This window comes from Syngnathus floridae, chromosome 11, assembly GCF_059516105.1.
Source record: "Syngnathus floridae isolate MCC-2025c chromosome 11, RoL_Sflo_1.0, whole genome shotgun sequence".
Taxonomy (NCBI): Eukaryota; Metazoa; Chordata; class Actinopteri; order Syngnathiformes; family Syngnathidae; genus Syngnathus; species Syngnathus floridae.
The window spans coordinates 7679285-7701998 of NC_142423.1; the positions used below are offsets into that span (position 1 = coordinate 7679285).

General features: G+C 42.4%; 5 protein-coding genes across 6 annotated transcripts; 2 read left to right on the forward strand and 3 right to left on the reverse strand.

Moving 5' to 3' along the window:
* Nucleotides 1–2: 2 nt before the first annotated feature.
* On the reverse strand, nucleotides 3–3645 carry slc25a20 (solute carrier family 25 member 20). 2 transcript variants are annotated; one of them, XM_088388833.1, is made up of 10 exons: nucleotides 3502–3645; nucleotides 3303–3416; nucleotides 2904–2996; nucleotides 2658–2785; nucleotides 2485–2575; nucleotides 2138–2255; nucleotides 1971–2043; nucleotides 1770–1879; nucleotides 1557–1681; nucleotides 3–1379 (listed from the first exon to the last, which is right to left on the reverse strand). In XM_088388833.1, exons 2-10 carry the CDS (start codon nucleotides 3405–3407, stop codon nucleotides 1317–1319), a joined length of 906 nt encoding a protein of 301 aa, XP_088244959.1. In that variant the 5' UTR covers nucleotides 3408–3416; nucleotides 3502–3645; the 3' UTR covers nucleotides 3–1316. The 2 variants fall into 2 exon arrangements, with proteins under 2 accessions (XP_088244959.1, XP_088244958.1); XM_088388832.1 differs by having other exon boundaries at nucleotides 3303–3419.
* A 344-nt stretch (nucleotides 3646–3989) lies between these two features.
* nckipsd (NCK interacting protein with SH3 domain) lies at nucleotides 3990–11367 on the reverse strand. The gene is made up of 13 exons (XM_088388829.1): nucleotides 10998–11367; nucleotides 9894–10006; nucleotides 9274–9478; nucleotides 8895–8970; nucleotides 8139–8638; nucleotides 7409–7579; nucleotides 6724–6810; nucleotides 6501–6639; nucleotides 6344–6424; nucleotides 6047–6175; nucleotides 5818–5907; nucleotides 5571–5743; nucleotides 3990–5333 (listed from the first exon to the last, which is right to left on the reverse strand). Exons 1-13 carry the CDS (start codon nucleotides 11166–11168, stop codon nucleotides 5109–5111), a joined length of 2160 nt encoding a protein of 719 aa, XP_088244955.1. The 5' UTR covers nucleotides 11169–11367; the 3' UTR covers nucleotides 3990–5108.
* A 226-nt stretch (nucleotides 11368–11593) lies between these two features.
* On the forward strand, nucleotides 11594–13197 carry ndufaf3 (NADH:ubiquinone oxidoreductase complex assembly factor). The gene is made up of 5 exons (XM_088388834.1): nucleotides 11594–11752; nucleotides 12136–12331; nucleotides 12416–12482; nucleotides 12556–12656; nucleotides 12810–13197. The coding sequence occupies exons 1-5, from the start codon at nucleotides 11664–11666 to the stop codon at nucleotides 12915–12917; spliced, it is 561 nt and encodes a 186-aa protein (XP_088244960.1). The 5' UTR covers nucleotides 11594–11663; the 3' UTR covers nucleotides 12918–13197.
* A 2937-nt stretch (nucleotides 13198–16134) lies between these two features.
* Nucleotides 16135–19464, forward strand: tmem43 (transmembrane protein 43). Its single transcript, XM_088388476.1, has 12 exons — nucleotides 16135–16292; nucleotides 16428–16568; nucleotides 17094–17228; nucleotides 17422–17516; nucleotides 17616–17665; nucleotides 17897–17966; nucleotides 18038–18108; nucleotides 18207–18334; nucleotides 18415–18465; nucleotides 18542–18643; nucleotides 18714–18831; nucleotides 18925–19464. The coding sequence occupies exons 1-12, from the start codon at nucleotides 16275–16277 to the stop codon at nucleotides 19125–19127; spliced, it is 1182 nt and encodes a 393-aa protein (XP_088244602.1). The 5' UTR covers nucleotides 16135–16274; the 3' UTR covers nucleotides 19128–19464.
* A 74-nt stretch (nucleotides 19465–19538) lies between these two features.
* Nucleotides 19539–22132, reverse strand: LOC148390786 (rho-related GTP-binding protein RhoA-B). The gene is made up of 5 exons (XM_088388482.1): nucleotides 21972–22132; nucleotides 20843–21000; nucleotides 20588–20708; nucleotides 20369–20499; nucleotides 19539–20242 (listed from the first exon to the last, which is right to left on the reverse strand). The coding sequence occupies exons 2-5, from the start codon at nucleotides 20996–20998 to the stop codon at nucleotides 20069–20071; spliced, it is 582 nt and encodes a 193-aa protein (XP_088244608.1). The 5' UTR covers nucleotides 20999–21000; nucleotides 21972–22132; the 3' UTR covers nucleotides 19539–20068.
* Nucleotides 22133–22714: the final 582 nt, after the last annotated feature.

Below are 22714 nucleotides of genomic sequence, written 5' to 3' on the forward strand. Positions count from 1 at the left end.
CATTCTATTGCATTCGTCACATCCACTTTATTGATTTCATTATTGAACCCAGGCTGTTGGAAAGTATCGACCTAAACTTTTCCCAATGAATGAATGCCTGCACACTGGACACATCCCAGTGAAACAAAAGGCCAAAGAAATGACACAATCCTTTTTGGACTTTACGTACGCACGGCAAGTAAACTACACATAGTCTACAATTGCGCTAAGTCCCATCCAACATACTGAGACATTGATGCAAACGTGAGGGCACGGTACAAAAACAAACGCACCTTTTTCCCTGATATGTTCACATAAGGCAGAGAGGTAAGGCACAAAATATCCAGATCACTCCATCACTGCCTTCTATTAAAAAAAAAAAAAAAAAAAAAACGCAGAAGAAAATAAACATTTAAAAACAGGAGTGAGACTATTTCCTCATATAGTAGCTAGAGATTTTTTTCAATACATTTACATACATTTTCCTGGTCAACTATGAATAAAATAAAGAATTCAGTAATATATATTTTAGATGTGGTTTTTAATGGACTGGGAGAATTTATCTGGAGTGTTCTGGACTCCTGTTTCAAAGCCAATGTTGTATTTAATAGAATAATGCAGGGAGCTGTGCCATGTGGATTTTTTTTTGCTGTTCTTTTGTCTAGTCGAAAAGAACATTTCCGATACCCACAACTACAGTCTTGCTAAATATACAAGTTCAGAGACCTTAATTAACTTGCTAATATCTGAAACTGAATTGTAGATATCATGAATGGAATTACAAATACTCATAAAAACATGGCTGACATCTGCAATGTTCATTACGGATAATTAAAGACATGATTAATAGACAATTCCACATGACCGACAATGTAGTTAGGGTCACAATTATTTCATCATATCATAAATATTATTTGATTAAAATGTTATACACATATGAATCAAATCTTGGGTACAGTAGAAAGACCTCCTTGACAACCACATAGTGGCAGCCAGGAAAAGTCTACTTGCTTTGGTAGGTGCTACTGTTTTGTTTAGCAACTGGGTCCTTTAATGCCTGTGTGTCTAAGATCTGAGTTAAAAACAGTTGCTATCCATCTTACCAAGGAGGAATTATGGAGAAGAGCATATTCATAGTTTCAAGTAAATGACAAACACTAATTAACTGAGACATAGCATCTATCAGAATGGGGCCACTATTTGAGGAAATAAGATTTGCTCCAAAACCCACTTCCACAGTTCCCAGACAAAATCAAGTAGAGAATTGGAAATCGGTGAAAAATTATAAATTCCTAGTGTGTGTGTGTACTACTTAATGCACTCTAAGAGCAATTACGTCACATGTTGGGTGCCAGCCAGTTCAGGAATTTCATTGCGAGTTCGAATCCTAAGAAGCAAGCCTGGGGACACAAACGGAATAAAAGATTTATTAGAGTGACTTAGATTCTAAGTTCAATTGAATTAAATGTTAAAGAAAAAATTAAATGAATCGAACTGTCTGTGCCACACTTTGAGAATTATTGCAATACACACGTATATTGATGACTATGTCAAAAAAATAATAATTTGATACTCACAGCGTTTGCAGGAAAAGCTCGAAGCATGACAGCATTGAAACCTTTATATAAGGAGCCAATGCCTTCTTCTCGGATCAGCTCACGCAGAACATCCCGGACGCCATTGGGATACTTTCCTTCAGGCGCTATAGTGATTGGCACAACCAAAATATTTTGAAGAAAGAAAAAAAAAAAAAACACTATCTCTGGTGGATATTTTAATCTGGCATGTACCTGTTTGGAAACGAGACTTGAGCACATCGGGGGGGATGGCCACGGCCCAGTTAAATATTCCTGCCATCCCTCCGGCGAACAGCACGCTGGGAATGCTGAGTTCGTTATGACTAGGCGGGTGTGAGGGAGGGAGACAGAGAGAACAGGATGGGGTTCCGTCTCATTTAATGAGCTGACGTTTGAGCCGTCGAGAGTCCTCACCTCTTTCCTGCTGGTGTGAGTAGATTCTTCAACCACTCGTAGGACATGAAGTACATGCCGCTTGCAGGAACGTCTGAATCACACACATACACAAGTCAATACTGATCAATAACGGTAAATGTACACCCGCAGGCAAAACTTAATCGCAAGGCAAAATAAAGCGGCACCTCTCATAAGAGTCAGCGCAGTGCCTTTGTAGATTCCCCTGATGCCCGACTCCTTGTAGAGCTGTTTGACACAGTCCATCGGCCCGGCGTACTTCACATTCCCAGATGAAGCCTGGATCTTCACACAGACACGATCAGATTTATCAAACTATGATTTATAATGTGATTTTCAGATCACTTATATTTTTTTAAGCTATTCTCTCTTTTATGGAAGGCAACTCAAGCATGACTTTGGCACCACCTGGTGGGTGTATGATCTATCTCTCCAAGATGATGTAGTTTCCTTTATTGTATGTCTGGAACATACTGCCCACAAATAAATAAAAGATCAGGAAGAAGAAGCTAACCTGCAGTAGACATTTGATTCGCTCGCCAGGCGTCATGATGGCTGTGGTGAAGATGCCGGACAACATGCCTGCAGCAAACAGTTGTGGATACCTGTCGGGGGGTGGAGAAGAAAAATCATCCCACTCTGTGCTGGCAACTACCAAAGTACCACAGATGCAGATTAGTGACCTACGTGAGGATATCATCAGGGCTTCTCTGTTGCAGTTTCTTTCCCAAACCAAAGCCAAAGAAACAGACAGCAAACATGGGTGTGACTCCGATGATGGGGGCTGCCATACCTTTGTATAGCCCCTTTACTCCCTGCAAAAATTAGGAAAGTATGCACAGGAAGACACCTTTTATATATACTTTGTGCTTCTGACCATTATTCGAGCAAATACGGGATTTAAACTCAAGATAAAGTTGCACGAATGCTCACCTCTTCAGCTAAGGTCTTTTTGAAGCAATCAATTGTCCCCTTATAGAGGAGGCTCTCCCCTGGTTTGGGCTTTGGTTGAGTCTGGAGACGCACCTAAGGGAAGAAAAATAAATACATCTCAGAAGTGCCTTTACAAAGAGCTTGCGTTTGATTGACAGGTGTAGAAGTTGGTGGCAGGCTGTGAATTAGGTGCCTTGGTATTCATTGGGAACTGCTCCATTAATCATGTCACAATTACAGTCATTGATACTATGCAAAGTCTGCAGTGTGCTGGGATGAGACGTGCACGTGAATGTGGGTCAAGGTACAGCTCAATTTCTTAGCAGCATTAACATTTGCAGCTAAATGAAAGCTGACAGTCACGGCGCGAATGTTTTGCCTCATGCACACACGATTTACTTTTATAGTATCTAGGGGGTGACCCGCAAAGACGAGGCAGACTCCACCGAAACCGCCAGCGAAGAAGTTCTTCATTGGGCTGATCGGCTGCGGCTGTTTTGACATTGTGACTTTCTGCTATGAAGAAAACCACAAAGACTATTAGAATGTGAGGATAATTATGCATGCAGTAACACAAAGGAGAAGAACATTTGCTCACCAAGTCGGACGCAGCTACGAGAGGAATCTTTGGCAATTGAGTAGCTTTCTAACCGCTGAACCTTTCACCCACATATGGACCCGGACGGATTTGGCTGTAACACACAGCAATTCCAGTGCGTAACGTTTGTTGTCCGGCTTAACCACTGTTTACTTGCGCGCTTGATTGATTGAATCAATATTAAACATTCCTTCACATATACTGTATATTATTAATCTCTTCAATTTTTAAATGTGAATAAATTATTATTTCATTCAGTAACCAAAGGAATGCAAATAGAATGCAATACTGTAATTATTACAATTAAAATGATTGTAGGCCTATTGCAAATTATTATAGGGATTTCTAAATGAGGCCACGAAAACAAATCTATTTTTTACACCCCAATTCTTATTGTTGTTCATGTTTGTGATTTAAACTATATATCTTAAATTAGAACATTAGACCTTTATGGATGTATTTAAAAAAAACATGACTATTCCAACAACTTTCACTTTTAAAAATAACTTTATTAGTTTCTTTTAGAATGATATTTTAGTTAAGGAAGGGGAGATGTTCTCTCTCACGATGGCTGTAAACAAACACACAACTGATGAACAGATCTCGGAACACAATACAAAAAAATATCAGATATCACTTCAGGATTATGTTTAGCGTTTAAGAGATATTTCCAGGCAAATAAACTATGTCACAGACATCTATTAACATGTAATATGAGAGGACACAACCAATGACAACACAATCTAAATAAATCAAGAATATTTCTTTCTGTTAAATTATTAGATATGAATTTCAGTAGATACTAAATGAAACGCAGCAGCATTTTCTCAAGACAATAACTGCAGAACATCAGCTAAAGCTACAAAGCTCCATTGCAGGTGAATTGCATTGTGGATTAATACGCTGTATTTTCTTAAGCTATGAAGTCACTGACCCTGATGCTTGAGAAGCTTTGTATAAATCAGCACACAAGACAAGTTACTTTGCTAAAAGCAAATTTGTTAAGAGCACTCAACCTGTTTATCCTGTTCTTTATTTCAATGGCGTTTGAAATAATGAAGTGCCTTGGGGTTGGGTTGGGTAAAGTATGCAGTCAGTTTTAATATACGTTGTAAGGAAAATACTGCTCTGAGTACATTGTAATTACATGGCACTATTGCAACTGGTTGAAACTTGAGTGCATTTTGGTTAGAATGACCTACTTTTTTTCTGATACGTTAATAGAAGAAAACTACGCATTTATTGAGGCTAATTATTGCTTACAAGTCAAACAGCATGTTATTTTGGCCTCTATTTCGGTATCTCAAGCTCTTACCTCGCTGTTTTTGTGCATTTGTCATGTTTTCCCCCTCATTCAATCATCAAAACACACCATTCTCAAAGAAAATATATCAATTCTACCACATCCCATGCATGCTGCAGCAGTGGACAACAAGTCCAAGGAAACACTGGCATATAAGTGATTGCGTCTCTCTGCATTCAGGGCATCACTTTTCTCTACTGCACCTCTCTGTAGTGGACTACAGTGTGTGATATGCGTGATACTGAATAGGGCCCTAGAATGTAGTACTTGACTTTTGGTGGCAGCCCTGGTGATACTGCGATGGTCAGTATTGACCCATGCTGATCTGCGGGAACTCCTTGTAGATCTGCTGCACAATAAGCTTATCCATCTGTTTGGCCGTCGCGCTCCCTTCATCTTCCCCGGGGTCTTCCTCCTCCCTGAGAATCCTTTGCAACGCCCCCTGCAGGTCTGAGAGCCGGTGCTGGTGCTCCAGGTAATCCGTCGAGCGCATGATGGAGTGCATGAGGGAGAGGTACTCCATGCGGAGCTTTGGATGGAGATAGTGAAGAAGAGAAAAGTAGTGGAAACTATTTACATGGAAATTTTTACAGGGAAATACCATTTCTTAAACCCCTTCATTTTAGTGCCATCTCGTGGAGTCAAAAATTATAAAAACTGGTTCATGAAGCAAATTTGAAGCTTCATCTTCCTATAACTAATTTTGATACAAGCAGGCCAGGTAATCATCAAAGTGATCCTAAACATAAGTGATTCCCTTGCTCACCTTGTCTCCAGGTGAAAGGTCAGAGATCTGCCGCACCGCTATGTCAATCATCACCATCATGTCAGTACGGTAAAAGATATCCGCCGTCTCTCGACTGGCTAAAACATCCTGCAGGAACTTGAGCACGGCGTGCGGTGCGGGCGGCAAGTGCTTGAACATACACACGGGGTCGTCTGCGGAGGAGTGAACATACAGTGACGGAGATGCGTAAGACAGGAGGACGGATGCGTGTGCAACAATCAGGCACCTCCTCGGTTGAGAAGCAGCAGCACTTTCTCGGTCAGAATCTTGACGTTCTTCTTCCTCAGCTGTTGCATGATGATGTTGTTGCTCGGCGCTACGTGACAAAGACATGCCGGGAAATGAGTCAGAGTAAAGTCGAGAGGTAAACCCCCGATCTGTTCTGTGGGCTGTGTAGATGTGATAGTATGTAAACGGTGTGAACTCATGCACTGAGCGTTGTGTTTCACGGTCACCTGTGTGGTGCAGGTTGAAGGCCAGCAGCAGGTTGAGGAAGAGATCGGGCAGCTGCTCAGTTGGGTCGGAGGGATGTCCGTCCTCTACCACATCCAGCAGGAACAGAACAAAGTCGCCGTTTAAGTGTTCTGAATGCGGTGAGGGAGAGGAGAGGAGAGGACCATGTCAAAATGACAGCAGGCATGTACGATACATTTTTAACTTTGTATGTGACCAATGCTATGGTATTGTAAATGTGGGGTCACAGTAAATACTAAATAATCTTCTTGTCATTTACTCATGACCAAGAGTCTTACCATAGTGGTGATATGGCACCTGTTCCCCCATTGAGAAAATCATAGTGAGTACCAAGGCTGTGTAACACATCTTCTGGTGCTCTGAGCAACAAACAGACAACACACAAGAGCGATGAATATCCGGATCCTACGAATCACCCAAAAAAGAATCACCCACCTTGTGTGTCGGTTTGTAAGTCCCTGGCGAGTTCCATAGGGAGGATGGAGTTGAGGAGGGTGGAGATAAGAGAAGCATCCAAGCTACACATGGCGCCAAACACTTTGAGCAGCAGCAGCCGTAAAGACACACGAAGCTCCTGCACGGGTCATGTGATAGCGACCGTGACGACCAATTTTTCACTCATGGTTCTCAAAGATGATTTTTAAAACAGTATCCTTACCATCTGATAATAGGAAACCAGGGAGAGCACATTCTCATAATTGTCGGACTTGCACATCCTCTTACACACTTCAGGATCTGCATCAGTCTAAAAAACAGACACAAGGCTTATTTGTATCAACAATAATACATAGCCCTTTCTTCCCTTTCCTCTGTAATCTATTCCCTGGATGCCGTCCCTGAACACACCGGGGGATCTTTGGGTGCATAAAAAGCTCATCTGAGCGGCCCAGCTTGATTGGGGGTTTTAGTCGGTAGGGAAAATGCCAACCTAAAAGATTTGGCAGGCTGTCAAGTTGACTGAGTCAGTCTTTAATAACATGGTCGGATCTGTGAACTGGCCTGTCTGATCCCATCAGACATGTCTGGTATTTCCGGCAGGATCTGGATCGGAGTGCTGTGTGCGGATTATATATTCATCCGACTGAAACGCTTTCATTACGCTGTGCGAGGAATAGTAATTGTGTCAACAGTGAACTAGCTTTGCCGGGGCACTACACTTCACCAGGAAAACACCATCTCTGCTCTATCAATTTGAAATAATTTTCTGTTTTTTAAGAAGTGGTTTTATAAAATATATATTACCGATTACAGATTAATCAATGCATAAAAAAACAATCGCCAAAAATAAATTGGTTATTAAAATTATCATTAGTTACATTATTAGTTTTGTTCATCCGTTTTACCAGTATCTTGAGGAGCTCCTCGAGGTAGCACGCAATGAGGGCGTGGTCTTCGTGGAGCGCCCAACTGCGTTGCTGGGAGTCATCCCGGTGGCGGGTCAAGTCCCCGAAGATGACTTCCAGCCGCTGCTCGTCGTGACACAGCTGACCTCGTGGCAGGGCAGCGCCGAGATCCTGCACGGATATCAGATATGGTCCCATGATGTGGATATCCACTAGATGTTGTGTGGTTATAACAACCTAACATTGGCTTTTCAATGTCCATTTAGCTTAATGCTAACAAACAACGTAAATCACCAGAGAACAAAAAGTAGTGATGAAATGATGAGATACTTGAATCCAAATGTTGGGGCAACACATGTAGACAGAAAATATAACAATACTAAACTGCATATATTCTTTATCATCTGCAAAGAACAACTCAGATTCGTATGGCTAAAGTAAATGTATTCTTAATATGTTTAGATATCAAATGTCATAAGATCGAGTTGTAATGTGTTGTGGGTATGTACGATCTCGTAACATCTTGTTCCCTTGGAACCACAGGTGACAAATGTTTAAGCCTTGGTGGAGGTCAAGCGTTTCATGTATCAAGTTCGACACAGGAAACGAGTGACTGACATGATAAACGCCCCCCCGACATTCTCCCAGCTAAAAGCAGCTTCAGCTGACATTCTAAACGGCCGCGGCGTTCTCTTTTGAGCCCACGTGGCACAAAGAAAACACGTCTAACCTTGCTCTCCACCAGCGACAGGAGAACATGTTCCAGGGCGGAGGAGGAATGAGGCAGGGTGGTCTGCAGGTGGCCCACCACCACCCCGACGGCCACTCGCGACAGCTCGTAACTTAAGCCCGTGTTCTTCCGCACCAGTTCGATCAGCTCGGCACCGATGGTCGGGGGAACCGGCTCGGCGGAAGCGGGGCTGTTTTCATCCATCGGCGGCGGGGCGACCGGCCACTCGCTCTCCGGAGCCTCTTCCTCTGTCACGGGGGTCTGCGGGGTCTGTGGGGGCTGCGGGGCCGGGCTCTTCTTGGCCGGGGCTGACTGAACAGTGGGCTCGGATGGAGCTGCGGCGGGCTTGACGCGGGACGGTATAGGGGGAGGTGGTGTGCTGGAAACACTTGGGAGGCTGACGTCGGAGGACGACGCAGACTCTAAAGAGGTGCTGCTGATTGTAAGGGATGGGACCGGGGACGGCGGGAGAGAAGTTAATCTGGAAGGGATGTCTGGCTCTGCAGAAAAAGGCGAGAGAGAGCTAGCTCCAATTAGGCAGAAGTACAATCAATATAAATAAATATAAGAAAAAAATATATATCATAAAATAATAAAAATAAATCATGAATATATAAGAGCATTTTACATGTATCAAACTACATCTCAAATTATACAGCAAACGTCCTGCATTTATTTTAAAACATTTTCAGCAGGACTCATCCTGATTATTCTAATACGATCGCCGGTGACAAATCCATGCCGCCGCCTACTGACCTGGACGCCGGCTGTTGCGTTGTTTCTCAGGAGGGGGCGGCGTGATTGGAGCCGCGCGGCGAGGCTGCGGGGGCACCTGCATGGAGGGATGCGGGCGAGTGTGAACAAACACAAAAGTGGGAATTCAGTAATATATTTAAACAAACATGGTTGCAAATACATTGAACCAGGTAGTGATGGGACATTGTGATTTCCTCAGAATTGTGCACAAGGGATTATTTGAAATCAAGTATTGCATGTTGATATCGACTAGGACTCCTGTTGTTTGTTTAATATGCTGTTTTTTTGTTTTTGTAATTCTCCAGAAACATTGTAACATGATGTCAACATCCGCTTTTGTGAAAGAGCAACCATAACAAAACAGCAACATTCATGTCACCTGATAGAAACCCGGCTCTCCACGCATGTTGTCCATGCTTCCCGATAAGGGGACACCTCCCTGTCTTCCGTGGTCTCGATGAAGGCCATTGGGCAGCGGAGGAGTTTGGCTGAGAGAGATTTCACTGTTGGATGCTGGGAGACCTTGCGAGTGTGCTGATATGCTCCGCCGTGCAAGTGTCTCCTTTCTGTGATGGATCAACTTTCTACAACAGAAGATGTGCACTTTTGTTTATTTGTACTACCCCTCTCTCTAAAAGATATATTTTTGTTTTCAATTGAGTTCCACAGGTTATAAGTCACATCAATGGAGTGAAATGTTTTATGTTGGGTCTTATTTTTAATGTCGCAAATACCTTGAGCAGGGGTATGTAGACTTTTTATAGCCACTTTTGTACTATGGACTAAAGGGTCAATACTGGAAGGGATTATTTCAATTCACATTATTTCTCATTAGAAATGTATTTTAAGAATAAGCAAATTAACCTTATCCTTAACCTGTTGCGTTTCTTTTAGTGATGTCACATTCTCAGTTTCTTTCCTTGACATTATGGCATCGTCCGGAATGTCCTATTTCTAAACAAGCGCATGCAACTGAAGGAAATGGAAATTTCTACTCACTGGAGAACATCCCGCTGTTCCAGATTATATTTGCCTCCATTCTTTAAGGCAACGTTGTGGATACCTTCAATGGCTCTGTCAATGGACTGCAACACTTCATCCTGCTCTGGAGCCTGGTCAACAGAAAGAAAAACAAAGAAAATGAGGAGCTGTAGGAATTAAATATTTACTCATGCTTGCATAAAACTTTAAACACAACGGAGCAAAATTATTGCCGATGGCTATGTACTGTGCATGTGTGAGTTTGTTTGAGACTGGAGGAAAGAGAAACTGGGTCGGTTATCTAACAAAAAGCAGCCTTTCAGCCTGGGTCACACATGCTCAGCAAGACTCCCAGTTGGAGCTCATTGAAGCCAATGTGGCGGAAGCATTCATTCCTGAGTGGTGCAGGTCGCATGCCGGGACTCGTTCACTGATGAGTGCATCCCTGGCACACCGCACATGTGGGAGGGACCGATTGTATGGAAAACATGAAAAATTAGGAAAAGGAGGCTACTCGGCTGAGATATACAGATGAAATGATGAATTAAATGTTACAGTCATCCATTTTTTACATTCCTTGCCCTGTTAGAGGTGCGGCTGGGCTGGAGCCAATCCCAGTTGACTTGGTGTGAGAGGAAACAAACAGTAGTTCTTAAAAGTTCTTAATCTTTTCTAACTCTTTGTTTTCAGTTATTTAATTATATTTTGTGGCACTTTTAAATGCAACCAATTTTAAAGCAGACTTGTGGTATCTAATAGGGGCATCAATAATAATGGCAAGAAGCACAGCAAAAGTTTGACCTATTTCCCCACATTTTACAAATATTACATGTTTCCAATTAATCCCACCATTTATTACCTATACATGCATATTACCTACTAGTCTGTAAATAATACTGCACGTCTTCCTCCACTTTATTTCAAATGTTGTACTCTTGGAGTGATATTTATTTATAATAGGCAGATGTATAACCATTTCAATTTTACTGCGCATTTATGATCATAGCCGCCTCAAAAAGTAGTCCCGATGGATCCCAACCCCTCCCAGGAACGATCCAGTACGCCAGGGCATCTTTTCTCCATTCACCAGATTTCTCCTGACGATGGGGACGGAGGATTTACCTGAACCTTTTCGATGTACGAGGAGGGGATATAGCCGGTCTCCCCCGAGCTGCAGCGTGAGCCCAACCACCAGTGTTTGTTGCTCCTCTCCAGGATTAGGAAGCTCTCTCCGGCCGCGAAGTGCAGTGAGTTGGGCTCCGCTGATCGGAAGGCGTACAGGGAGCGGTACATGTTGATCAGCCACAAAAGGAAGCCGAGCAGAAGGGGAAGCCTTTAGTGTGGTGATAACAAGTCCCTGAGGGTGAATAAGTGACCTTTGGGGAGTGTTTTTAAAGAGGCTACGAAGGAAGCATTGCCCCGGTGGGTCCCTGCTGTTGTCTATTTACAATGCAGCTCAGATCTGATCACCTGACCTGAGACTATTACCGTTCAATGTCGCTAGAGGGTGCTTTTGAGATAAGAAACACCCCTAGTCCTACTAGTCAAAAGCAGACATACTCGTCTTTTGAATTGTTTTATTTGTGGACATGAGCATACCATCAGTCCATCATACACATGTACATCGTCCTTATATTATTAAAACCGAAATCCATATTATCTGACTGTTCTTTATAGCTGAAAGCGTCATTGATAAACGTGAATTGATCGATTAGTTTCCCTTACACAATACTGGAACAGATCTGCGCCACGGTCCCACACTGATTATCGTCCCCCGCTGCTGTCAACATGGCCGGTGTGGTGTGTGCCAAAATCCTCCTTCAGAGATCATCACCAAGGTTAATCTTGTCCTGCAGAACAAAACCGGGTTTCCTCAGGTACAACGGTATTTATTCAAACAATTTCATCAAGCTTTTAAGGCACACGGGAGGAAGAATTAACTCAACGAGGTCATTTTGTTATACCTCTACGGAACCTTCTCACGTTGTTATAAAACTACCCAATGAGCAACAATGATAAAACAAAACCCAACATATATATTTATATATTTGGCGATTTTAGGGTAACAAAAAACCCTCATTTGTTTCTGAAAGTTGTTCTAAAATCCAGATTTTTTTTTATCATGCTAATTAAATTAAATTAATACATTAAATCCAGAGCATTTTTTTCTGCAATAGACCCAAAGTAGCGACTGATGAAACATCATTACAGCATTGTTCTGATATATGGAATTGGGCTGTTGTCACCACGTTTCTTGCAGTCCATTTCTGTCCCGGGGTCACCGTTTGGGCCCGAGTGATGACGAGATGTATCAGCGTACCACAGTGTCGGTTATGAAGAGGGAGCCAGGAAGCGGCAGCATGATCTACAGCTATAGCCCCCAAGGATTCAACATTGATGGCAACAAAGTGTTTGGCCCCTGCGCAGTGCTCCCTCCTTCCATCCTGCAATGGAAGGTGAACTAAAATCATTTTGCTCTTTGTTGAATATATCTAATATACATAATATCGTCAATATGAAAAAGATTTAATACTTTACAGGTGGGGAATTCTGAAGATATCACAGAAGAAAGTGTGTCACTTTTCCATATGATTGTACCCCACATAGGTAACAATTCAGGTTTGTTACTTAAGTTCTCCTAAAAGGCTGTGCCATCATGTGTCCTATTTTACTTTTGTAGAGATTCTCGTCCTGGGCACGGGTGCACGACTCGAACGTATTCATCCGTCCGTTCTGGCTCTCCTTAAGCACAAAGGCATCGCTGTGGAGGTGCAAGACACGGTAAAGATCGGCACAACAGTACTGGTGTCCTTTAGGGTTAGGAGGAAATTCTAGTCACCATATATAGGAAGTTAAGATGTGTGCGTTTGTGGATAGACATTAGTAGATTTTGTAACCAAATAATCTTTCCATCCCTGCTGTTTTGTTTTTCAGCCCAACGCTTGTGCCACTTTTAATTTCCTGATAAGTGAAAACAGGATAGCAGCCGCCGGTCTTATCCCTCCGTCCACTAGCACAGCACTGGAGGTGAAGAAGGACTAGGTAGCCTTGCGTGAAGAGCAGTTGGACATTGGAGATTCATGAAACCTCTTCAGCATGTGTCATACTTTAGTCACCAAGATTTTTAAAGGAAAAGTCACCAGACAGCCGTCATCTGAAGATAAAAAAAAAAGATGAACTGAAATGACACCGCTTGAAAAAACTTGGTCGGTTGAACATTTGCAAGAAACCACTACTGGCATTATGTGTAACTTTTTGCTTGTACATAAACCATGTGTTATGTTTATAAATTACGTATTTAAACATGCTGTGTGTGTGACAATGAGAATCTATAGTGTTGTTAATATTTTTATAGTGCCTTATAAGCATCGGAAGGGGTCCCATTCATTCATTTAGTGATTCTACAAATAACAAAAATATAACTCGGTCTATTAATTCAATTTCTAAATGAGTCATAACTTTAAACCTCTCTGATCATTAGTTAATATCCGCACTAACTGACTTGGGGGGACATCCTTTAATTTTCACTTTAAGTTTTATATTAACCTCATCCACTAGGTGGCAGTAATGTATTTTTGTTGGTTTAATCCGTAAGTGATGTGCACTCCAGTTCTTTTAAGTGAACTGAATCTTTAGAATCAGCTCACTCAAAAGATTTATTCAAACGAATTGTTCAAGGAATCGTCCCCCCCACACACACACACACACACGCCTCATGGACACTTCTATAGGTACACTACATGAGGTAAAAATAAATGAATGAATGAATGAATAAATAAGAAAGTGTAGCAAACGATTCGGTGAACGATTCTTTTGAACAAATCTTTTGAGTGAACCTATTCTAAAGATTCAGTGCACTTTAAACTGGAATGCACATCACTAATACAAAAGAGTGCAGATGACCCAGCGATGCCAGTTCGAAATAGCCGTCTGGTTAGTGACTTGGGCGCTCGCATGGTACGAACGTGGTTCGATCCCAGGTGTGAGCGTCTTAACTTTTAGTTGGAACCTCGCTTTGTATGCGTAGGCGTATGTGAACAAATGCATGTATTTATGTGTAAATACATAGGTGGCCCCATCCCCAAGCAGAAAGTGCCACACCTACCCGCATCCTCACTTTCTGATTGGCTGGTTGATCTGTGACGTCACTTGGACACTCCAGAAGGTGCACCGCCATGTCAAGTGTACCTAACAGGCCACTTTATTAGGGAAATATCACGGTCAAAGGTGTCAAGCTCTGGTCCTCGGGGTCACGTTCCAACAAGTTTTCCAAGATAATAAAGTGGCCTGTTATTAGGTACACTTGAAAATGGCGGTGTACCTAATGGAGTGTCCATGTGATTCCCTCGTTAAGCGCACCTGCGTGAAAAGATTTTGGTCATTTTCATGTTCTGCAGGAGCTAAAACTTTTCACGCAGGTGCGCTTAACGAGGGAATCACACGGACACTCCATTAGGTACACCGCCATTTTCAAGTGTACCTAATAACAAGCCACTTTATTAAGGAAATATCCTGGTCAAAGGTCACAGGTGTCAAGCTCTAGTCCTTGGGGCCGCATTCCAACATGTTTTCCAAGATAATAATGTGGCCTGTTATTAGGTACACTTGAAAATGGCGGTGTACCTAATGGTGTGTCTGTGTGATTCCCTCGTTAAGTGCACCTGCGTGAAAAGTTTTAGCTCCTGCAGAACGTGAAAGGAGCTAAAACTTTTCACGCAGGTGCGCTTAACGAGGGTCACTTGGAAAACATGTTGGAACACAGCCCTTTGAGGACTGGAGGTCGGCACCCCTGGTTCAAGTGAAAAGTGCCACACCCGCCCTCACCCCCACTTTCTGATTGGCTGTTTGATCCGTGACGTCATTTGGACACTCCATTAGGTACACCGCCATTTTCACGTGTACCTAATAACAGGCCAGTTCATTAGGGAAAAATCATGGCTAAAGCTTAACTGAAAGTGAAAAGTGCCACACCCGCCCTCACCCCCACTTTCTGATTGGCTGTTTGATCTGTGACGTCACACAGACACTCCTTTAAGTACGCCGCCATTTTCAAGCGTACCTAAAAACAGGCCAGTTCATTAGGGAAAAATCATGGCCAAAACTGAACTGAAAGTGAATAGTGCCACACCCGCCCTCACCCCCACCTCCTTGATCTGTGACGTCACACAGACACTACATTAGGTACACCACCATTTTCAAGTGTACATAATTTTATGCAATTTTTTTGTGCGTGTCAAGAATGTGTATTTGAGTACTTGCTCTTTATTTTGGGGGACACTAACACATATTACACAACGTAAAACACATATACATATTGTCATATAAAGCAGTTAACCAGATGTTAAATTTTTCATGCCCAAAAAAATAAAAACAAGGAATAAAACAACAGACAAGTTTTAACAGGTTTTTAATGTTTATTAAAATAATAATAATAAAAAAGTACATTTCAAACCAGCAATCTAATGTGAAATTGCAGAAGATTTATATACAAATATTTTCATATAAAGCAGCTAACCTAACTGATTTTTATGTTTTAACTGGCGAATATAAAAACAAGGAATAAAACACCAGACAAGTTTTAACATAAATGTTTATTAAAAATAATGATATTAAAAGTAAATTTCAAACCAGCAATCTAATGTGAAATTGCAGTAGATATATTGGATAACAATATTTAGGCGTGTATATGCATACACATTATTTAAAAACTACTATAAGTGTTATAAAATCAAGATTACCCAACGAGAAGCATAATCTCCCCGTTGTTGTATAACGGCGCATCCCTTCATGCAATAAAGTTAGCCGTTAGCTTGGAGAAAACTTGCATAACAGAAGTGCTGTTTCAGTGAGTGGTTCTTTTTTTCCTTGGCAAATCGTAAATCGACATTCTGGCTTACATAGTTCACGCCAGGAGACGCAACACATTCACTGACTGATCCGTTGATGCATGGGAAGGCAGTTCACCCATTAACTCGTTCGCGAACGGGAAAGTCAGGATTCGTTCCCTCACTAATCCGTTCACGCGATGAACTGGAAATGCAAATCACTCACTCACTGACCCGTTCACTCACAGATCCATTCAGTTGTCGAACGGGAAATGCAATTCACGACTCGTTCGTAAACGGAAAGTTACGTCATTTTCTTCTTCGTTTTGTTTTACGGCGAGGTGGCACCAGCTTCAATGGGCATTACCGACATCTACTGGTTGAAGTCATATGAACTGAAAAAAAGAACGAATCACTGTAGGAAGTGATTCGTTCACTCTCGTTCACTGAAAAGTGTCGTTCTTTTGAACGAATCGTTCACTCACGAGCCAACACTAGTGTCATTGGTATTTGAAGTTTGTTGCTTCCGCCTGGTTTGTGATCATTTGCAGCTTTTTGCTATACTGTCATTAAAATGTCTTCGGCGACAACAGTAAGTTCTTCACACTGACACACTTTTGATCTTTATTTATCTATCAATAATGACTGTTTACCATACGGTAGGTAAGTTGGAATTAGCATTTTGTTAAGATCCGAGCTTGCTGTCATTATAAAGAATGTTTTTCAGTTTTCAGGTAAAGACTCACATAAGCGTGTAAGGACTGAGACCAACCCCGGATTCCTGCAACGATTAAGTGACACTGCAGGTGGAACGTTTGTTGGCGTTGGACTGTTTTTCCTCTCTATATATATTCTCTTTACCAATGAGGTGAGAATCACACATGGGTGATAATGCATTGTGTATGTTCGCTTGTGCTCAAGAAAACCATATACGTACCTTTCATGTGTCTTAAGCGAGGGTTCCATAGTGTAGTGGTTAGTGTTCTGCACTCTTACCTCAGCGACCCAAGTCCAAATCCCAGTTGAATCTCAATTATTTTATCATGCAAAAATTTGCAACACAGTTGCTCATGTGCTGCTCTATAAAACCATACACCTCCCAAGGGCTAGGGCTGGAGTCAGGGTTAGAACTATGGTTAGAGCTAGGGTTAGAGCTAGGATTAGTGTTAGAGCTAGGGTTTGCGCTAAGGTTAGGGCTAGGGTTTGGGTTGGGGTTAGGGCTGGAGTTAGGGTTTGGGGTTAGGGCTAGGGTTAGGGCTGGAGTTAGGGTTGGGGTTAGGGATTAAAACTCGGGTTAGGGCTATGGCTAGAGTTAGGGCTAGGGTTGGGTTAGTGACCACTGGTGTATAGGACAATATAGGAAAAATAGATGGCTTCTTGTTCTTCTCTTCAGGGACGGGCTGTGCAGACTGCATCCTCCCTGGATGAAGGACTCGCTCAAGTCGTGTCACTGGACACTTTTGCCAGCCTCGACCCGCAGAACGACAAAAGCTTGGTTCATCTGTCTGCATCTTTGCAGACCTCTAAAGTAAACCATACTCCGCTACTACTCCAACATCACTTAGGCCACTGAGTCTCATAATGAGGGACAACAAGTCAAGTACATCATGCATCTTGTTACAGTGTCTTAACAGTAATTCAATATATTTTAGGATTAGTAGGGTACTACGTCGTTTGTACAAAATTGTAAATTATGTTATATTGTGTGTTTGAATGGTCAGCCTTTACATGACCCCAACTACAGAGTCGAAGTGCAGGCTGTAAAGTTAAAGAGGCAGGTGGAGATGTATCAATGGGTGGAGTACCAGGAGAGCAAGTGAGTCTTGTCAACATGTTTCCTAGGGTGTGGCCTCAACATTTCTTGTCTTCAATACAGAGTAGTAATCCGTCTGCTTCCTTGTATGATTCATATTAGGAACTATGAAGAGAACGGAAGTACCAAAACCGAGACTACATATACCTACAGTAAGTACTTGGAAATACAGTTAAGTGTGCAGCAGAAGTATTTGGATAATAATACATTTTTAGGACCCTGCCACCCTAATGATAAGTGATTAAATCTTAAACCCCTCTTAAATCTTATTTATTTTTAATTTATTTATTTATATTTGTTTCTTTTTTTACATACCCGCTGTAGTGCTCCATAAAGGCATCATTGTCCATATATTTTTGGATCTAACTATTTCCTTTCCGTAGACACCGAGTGGAAATCAGAACTGATCAACAGTCGCCATTTTGACAAAGAAATTGGTCATCAGAACCCAAGGTGCCTCATCCTTCTGTTATAATAAATATCCCATATCACAAGATTTGTTTAATATAATCCCTGCATTTCAGTGCCATGGCGGTTGAGAGCGTGACAGTTGTAGCTCCTCAAGTGCAGGTCGGCCCTTTCACTCTGTCAAATGGTAATCAGTCAGAAGTAGCATCAACATAAAGCGGGAATAAAATCGACATGATCGTGGTCACATGGTTGGATGACGACTCATCATTTGCTCCTTCCCAGGACTGGTGGAACAAATTAATAACTTCAGGACACTGAGCCTGAAGGATTTCACGTCTCTCGACTCGGACCCTTTCCTCACCATCAGTGATGATTATTTCTATCACACTCAGCAGCCAAAGAGGCCAGAGGTGAGCACCTTGAAGGCAACACCTGGCAAATGCTCTTCACACAGTTTTTCTTTAAGTTCATCATTTGTACACTTTGGTAGGTTGGAGATGTCCGCGTGAGATTCTCCTTCGCGGGACTCAGTGGGGAAACTGTGAGTTCTGAACAAGTCAAAATGGAAAGTAGAAATGCAGGTGAATGGACTCAAAAAAGACAAAAATAATTTCCAGGTCAGCATTGTGGCCAAGCAGAGTGGGGAGAAGCTGTTGCCCTTCAAAACTAAGTCAGGAGATGTTCTGGAGATCTTGTATCTGGAGGAGCTCTCAGCAGAGGTTTGCTAGACTTGGACATTTTCAAGTAATTCCTGCTTGGATTCTGATGTGTTCTGCATGTGATTTGCAGGAGGTGTTTGCTAAGGAGCAGCAGCATAACAGCATGAAGACGTGGGGTCTCCGAGCTGCGGGATGGGCTCTTATGTTTCTCGCCATTCAGCTGACCATGCGCATCATCTACACATTGGGTAAACCCTCGCTCACACAATACTCCAAGGCGGTACTGGTGGTCCAGAGATGTAACCTGGCCCTTTTAATGTCCCATTGATGTGTGCCCACAGTGGACTGGGTTCCTATCCTGAGAGACCTCGTTTCTGTTGGGCTGAAGATCTTCGCCTTGTGCATGTCCTCCTCGCTCTCTCTCCTCACCATCGCAGCCGGGTGGTTCTTTAACAGACCCTTGATGGCGCTCGCTCTGGGGGCTTTGGCTCTTCTTCCTGTGTTGCTTGCACGCTCACGACTCCCAGCCAAAAAGCATCAGTGACTGAGAAACTGGATGTGAGCGGTGAGATAGTTCTCGATGCTGGATAAAATCTGCAGTTTGGCCAAACGTCCATACTTGCATTATTCTAAACCAGCGAATTTGATGTTATTTTAATTGCATTGCTTTGTTCTTTGTGTTCATTTTTTTCCCCATACTTCACTCTCTGGTATAAACATCACAGAAAAACTTTCTTTGGACCCCGCCCCTGAAAAGACTTTAGTACATATAATACAAGTGCTTGTTGTTTCTACATATTTCTGTGTTGCGTTGGATTCCACTTGAATATTAATAAATAAATCCCAAAGGCTCACAGAAGAGGAACCTTTGTGCAATGTTATCGAATCTCTCAGAATGCTATTAATTTTTTTTGGGTGTCCAATCAGCACTTGAAATCAATGGCTAGAAGCCAGATTCTTACAAAGTAATTTATTACATAAAACACTAAATTTCCATTTCCGTGTTAACAAAATTGAGTTTCCAGTCTCATATCGTGGAAGTTTGTCACGATGCACGTCAATGGAGCGCACCAAACAAAACGTTGACTTGGCATGTGCGTTAGCTTGTCGAAGAAGTCACAGTGATCAGGTACTCTTACCCTAGTTAGCTGTGGAAACATTCGTTGGGTCAGCAGGCAGGGCTTCAGCACTTGACTGGAGTTGGCAGGTTTGCTGACTTCTCATGACACTACGTGCTGATACTGGAGGTTTCGTTATGGCTGATTGACTGATGCTTTAATACAAAAAAAGATTTCCAATACTGACAGAGCCTACTTCATCTTAAGACAAGAAAAAAAACAAGTAAAAGCCTTGCACTTTTTGTAAAAACTGGTGAGAGAACAGTCTTGTGTGGGTGTTTTTTTTGGGGGGGGAGGGCGGGGGGATTTTTTTTACCCTCTGCTTCTTTTTACCCCCAAACTGGAAGCAGTTCCGTGTCAGCTGTTTTCACAGGAGGGTGCATTTATTGCTCTTCTTTCCTCGCCGGGCCTGTAGCGCCGCCCTGGTGGCCATCTCAAAGACTTCCCTCACACCATCCTTTGTTTTGGCTGAGCACTCCATGTATCCAAAGGCACCGATCCTGTTGGCCATATCCCGTCCGTCCTCCTGCTTCACGGGTTCCTGGGGGTGGAATAGTGGATATTTATAAAACATGTACACAGTTTAAGAATAAAGCTGATACTAAATTGCCCCAGACATCCTCCTTCAGCTCGACTTGGGTGCCACTTCACCTTGGCAGACATTTACCTGCTTCATTTTGGCGAGCTCCCTGCGGGTGTGCTCATCGTTGCGCAGGTCCTTTTTGTTTCCCACCAGAATAATGGGAACGTTGGGGCAGAAGTGTTTCACCTCTGGAGTCCACTTCTCTGGGATGTTCTCTGAAAAGAAAAAAGAAAAAACACAAGACGTGATCCAGTACATGACTGCGAAAGAAAACATGAGGCATTTGCACAATCACTGACTTACCGAGACTGTCGGGACTGTCGATGGAGAAGCACATAAGAATTACATCGGTGTCTGGATAAGAAAGTGGGCGCAGTCGGTCGTAGTCTTCCTGACCTGCTGTGTCCCACAGCGCTAACTCCACCTGCCAAAAGAATCCCAAATTCACCATGTGGCAAAAATATATTTTCAAAATCAAAATTCCAACATATCTAAACAGAGACCCATTTTTGACAATTCAATTCACAAACCACGACACAAGAGCGAAAGGCTCCATACCTGTTTGCTGTCCACTTCAATGTCTGCCACGTAGTTCTCAAACACAGTGGGCACGTAAACCTCGGGAAACTGGTCCTTGCTGAACACAATCAGCAGGCAGGTCTTTCCACATGCACCATCTCCCACTATGACCAACTTTTTCCTGATTGCCGCCATAGCTGCAGATGAGAGGTGTGTGTGTGTGTTAAACCAGAGTAGACAAAAAAAAATTCACGAGCAAACTTAATGAAAAAAGTGTCGCCTACATTTACTGAACCAAAATGCAAATAGGTGAGTTTTTCAGCAAATGTGTACCTTGCTACGGCGAGGTGATGTTGGCTGAATCTAATGCATTGTTTTTATTGCAAAAGATCATAACGTGGAATTTTGATTGGCCATCGATTGCTGTGCGATGCCATTCACTACAGATAACTAAATTGTGCAGTGATGTTTAGTTGTTTTTAGCAGCCCAACAGCAAGCTTCAAGTTGACTTAGTTTTCTATTGGTAACCATCAACACAAGTATTTACCACATAGTAGCAAGATGTCTAGTAAGGAATGCCAACAGACATTTTCGGTTTGCTATAAAGGAATTCAAACCATCTTCTAACATTGTTTCCTTTCCTTCACCGACCCCGGCAGCTAGCTTGGGAAATTAAGCATTCAGAGAACTCCTAATCACATTTAAAAGCACAATTACTGTGACGTAAAACGAAGAATGAAAGAAAATATTTGGCGTTTAAGTGCCGTTTGGTATCCCAGCGGGCCTTATTTGATTAAAGGAGGAAGTTGTTATGTTTACTCAAGGATCGACGCTGGATTCAAGAAAAACACGCTTATGATTAATCGTTAAGCCGTTTGAGGGGGGGAAAGAGCAACATTCTTGAAATAATGTTCCCGCAAGGATTTATTTAAAAAAATAACAGGTCAAAAATAGTTTTTCAGTGCGAGAGGAGCTAGCTGGCTAGTTGCTTAGCTTAGCATAACGGATGTCAATGGGACTTAACGGGTCTGTTAGCTTTTCGGCTAATGTTAGCAGCCGAGTAAAGGACAGCAAACGCAACTTTACGCAACATCGACGACCGGACGCATAACAATATATCATTCTGAAAATACTGCGTCGATCGTTTTCTAGTTGAGACGTGCTTACCCAGTGATTGTTTTCAAATGTATCCAAATGATTTCCGAGTTGTGCTTGGTTGGCCTCGGTCGCTGAGTGCGCCGCTGGAGGATGAAGAGAAGGGAAGTGAGGCGATGGGGAAGGGAGGGGAGAGCACACGACAGGATGAGCTGATGATCCAACACAACATTGTTTGGGGCCTCCAGGATGTGCTGTCACAATATAAATCCAAGATAGTTTGTAATAATATCGCCGATCCACTGTTTTGCAAGTTTGAGATGTTTACTTCCATCAATGCACTTGATTTTAATGATGAGGATTTGTTATGCAGGCTCCTGCAGAGCTTGCTGAGAATGGCCCTCTCGAGAAATTTGCTTCCTCCTGGCACAGGAACATCTTTTGCTGTGCTTTGGCAGTCTGACTACTTTGTAAAAGATTTTTGAGTAGTCTAAAATGTATTCACTCTACAATACATTATAATCTATATTTTTCAAAATACTGAAATGGTTTGAAAGTGTGTTTTATTTTGTCTCCTGTTTATTAGTTTTCCTAAATTGCTTTTTGTCTTTTTCTGATATTTGATATTTTTTTACTGACACAATTACAATTACAACATGTTTGTATGATTATTTCGTCGTGGTGTGTGAGGTGATTTAAATTTGTTTTGGGTCGAGCTAGGTCATGGCTTGTTCACAGCTGGCGAAGCGAGCCGTGTGCTCATAACTAATCCCGCTAAGAGGCTTTCTCAGAACTGCTCAGTTTTACCACTTAGA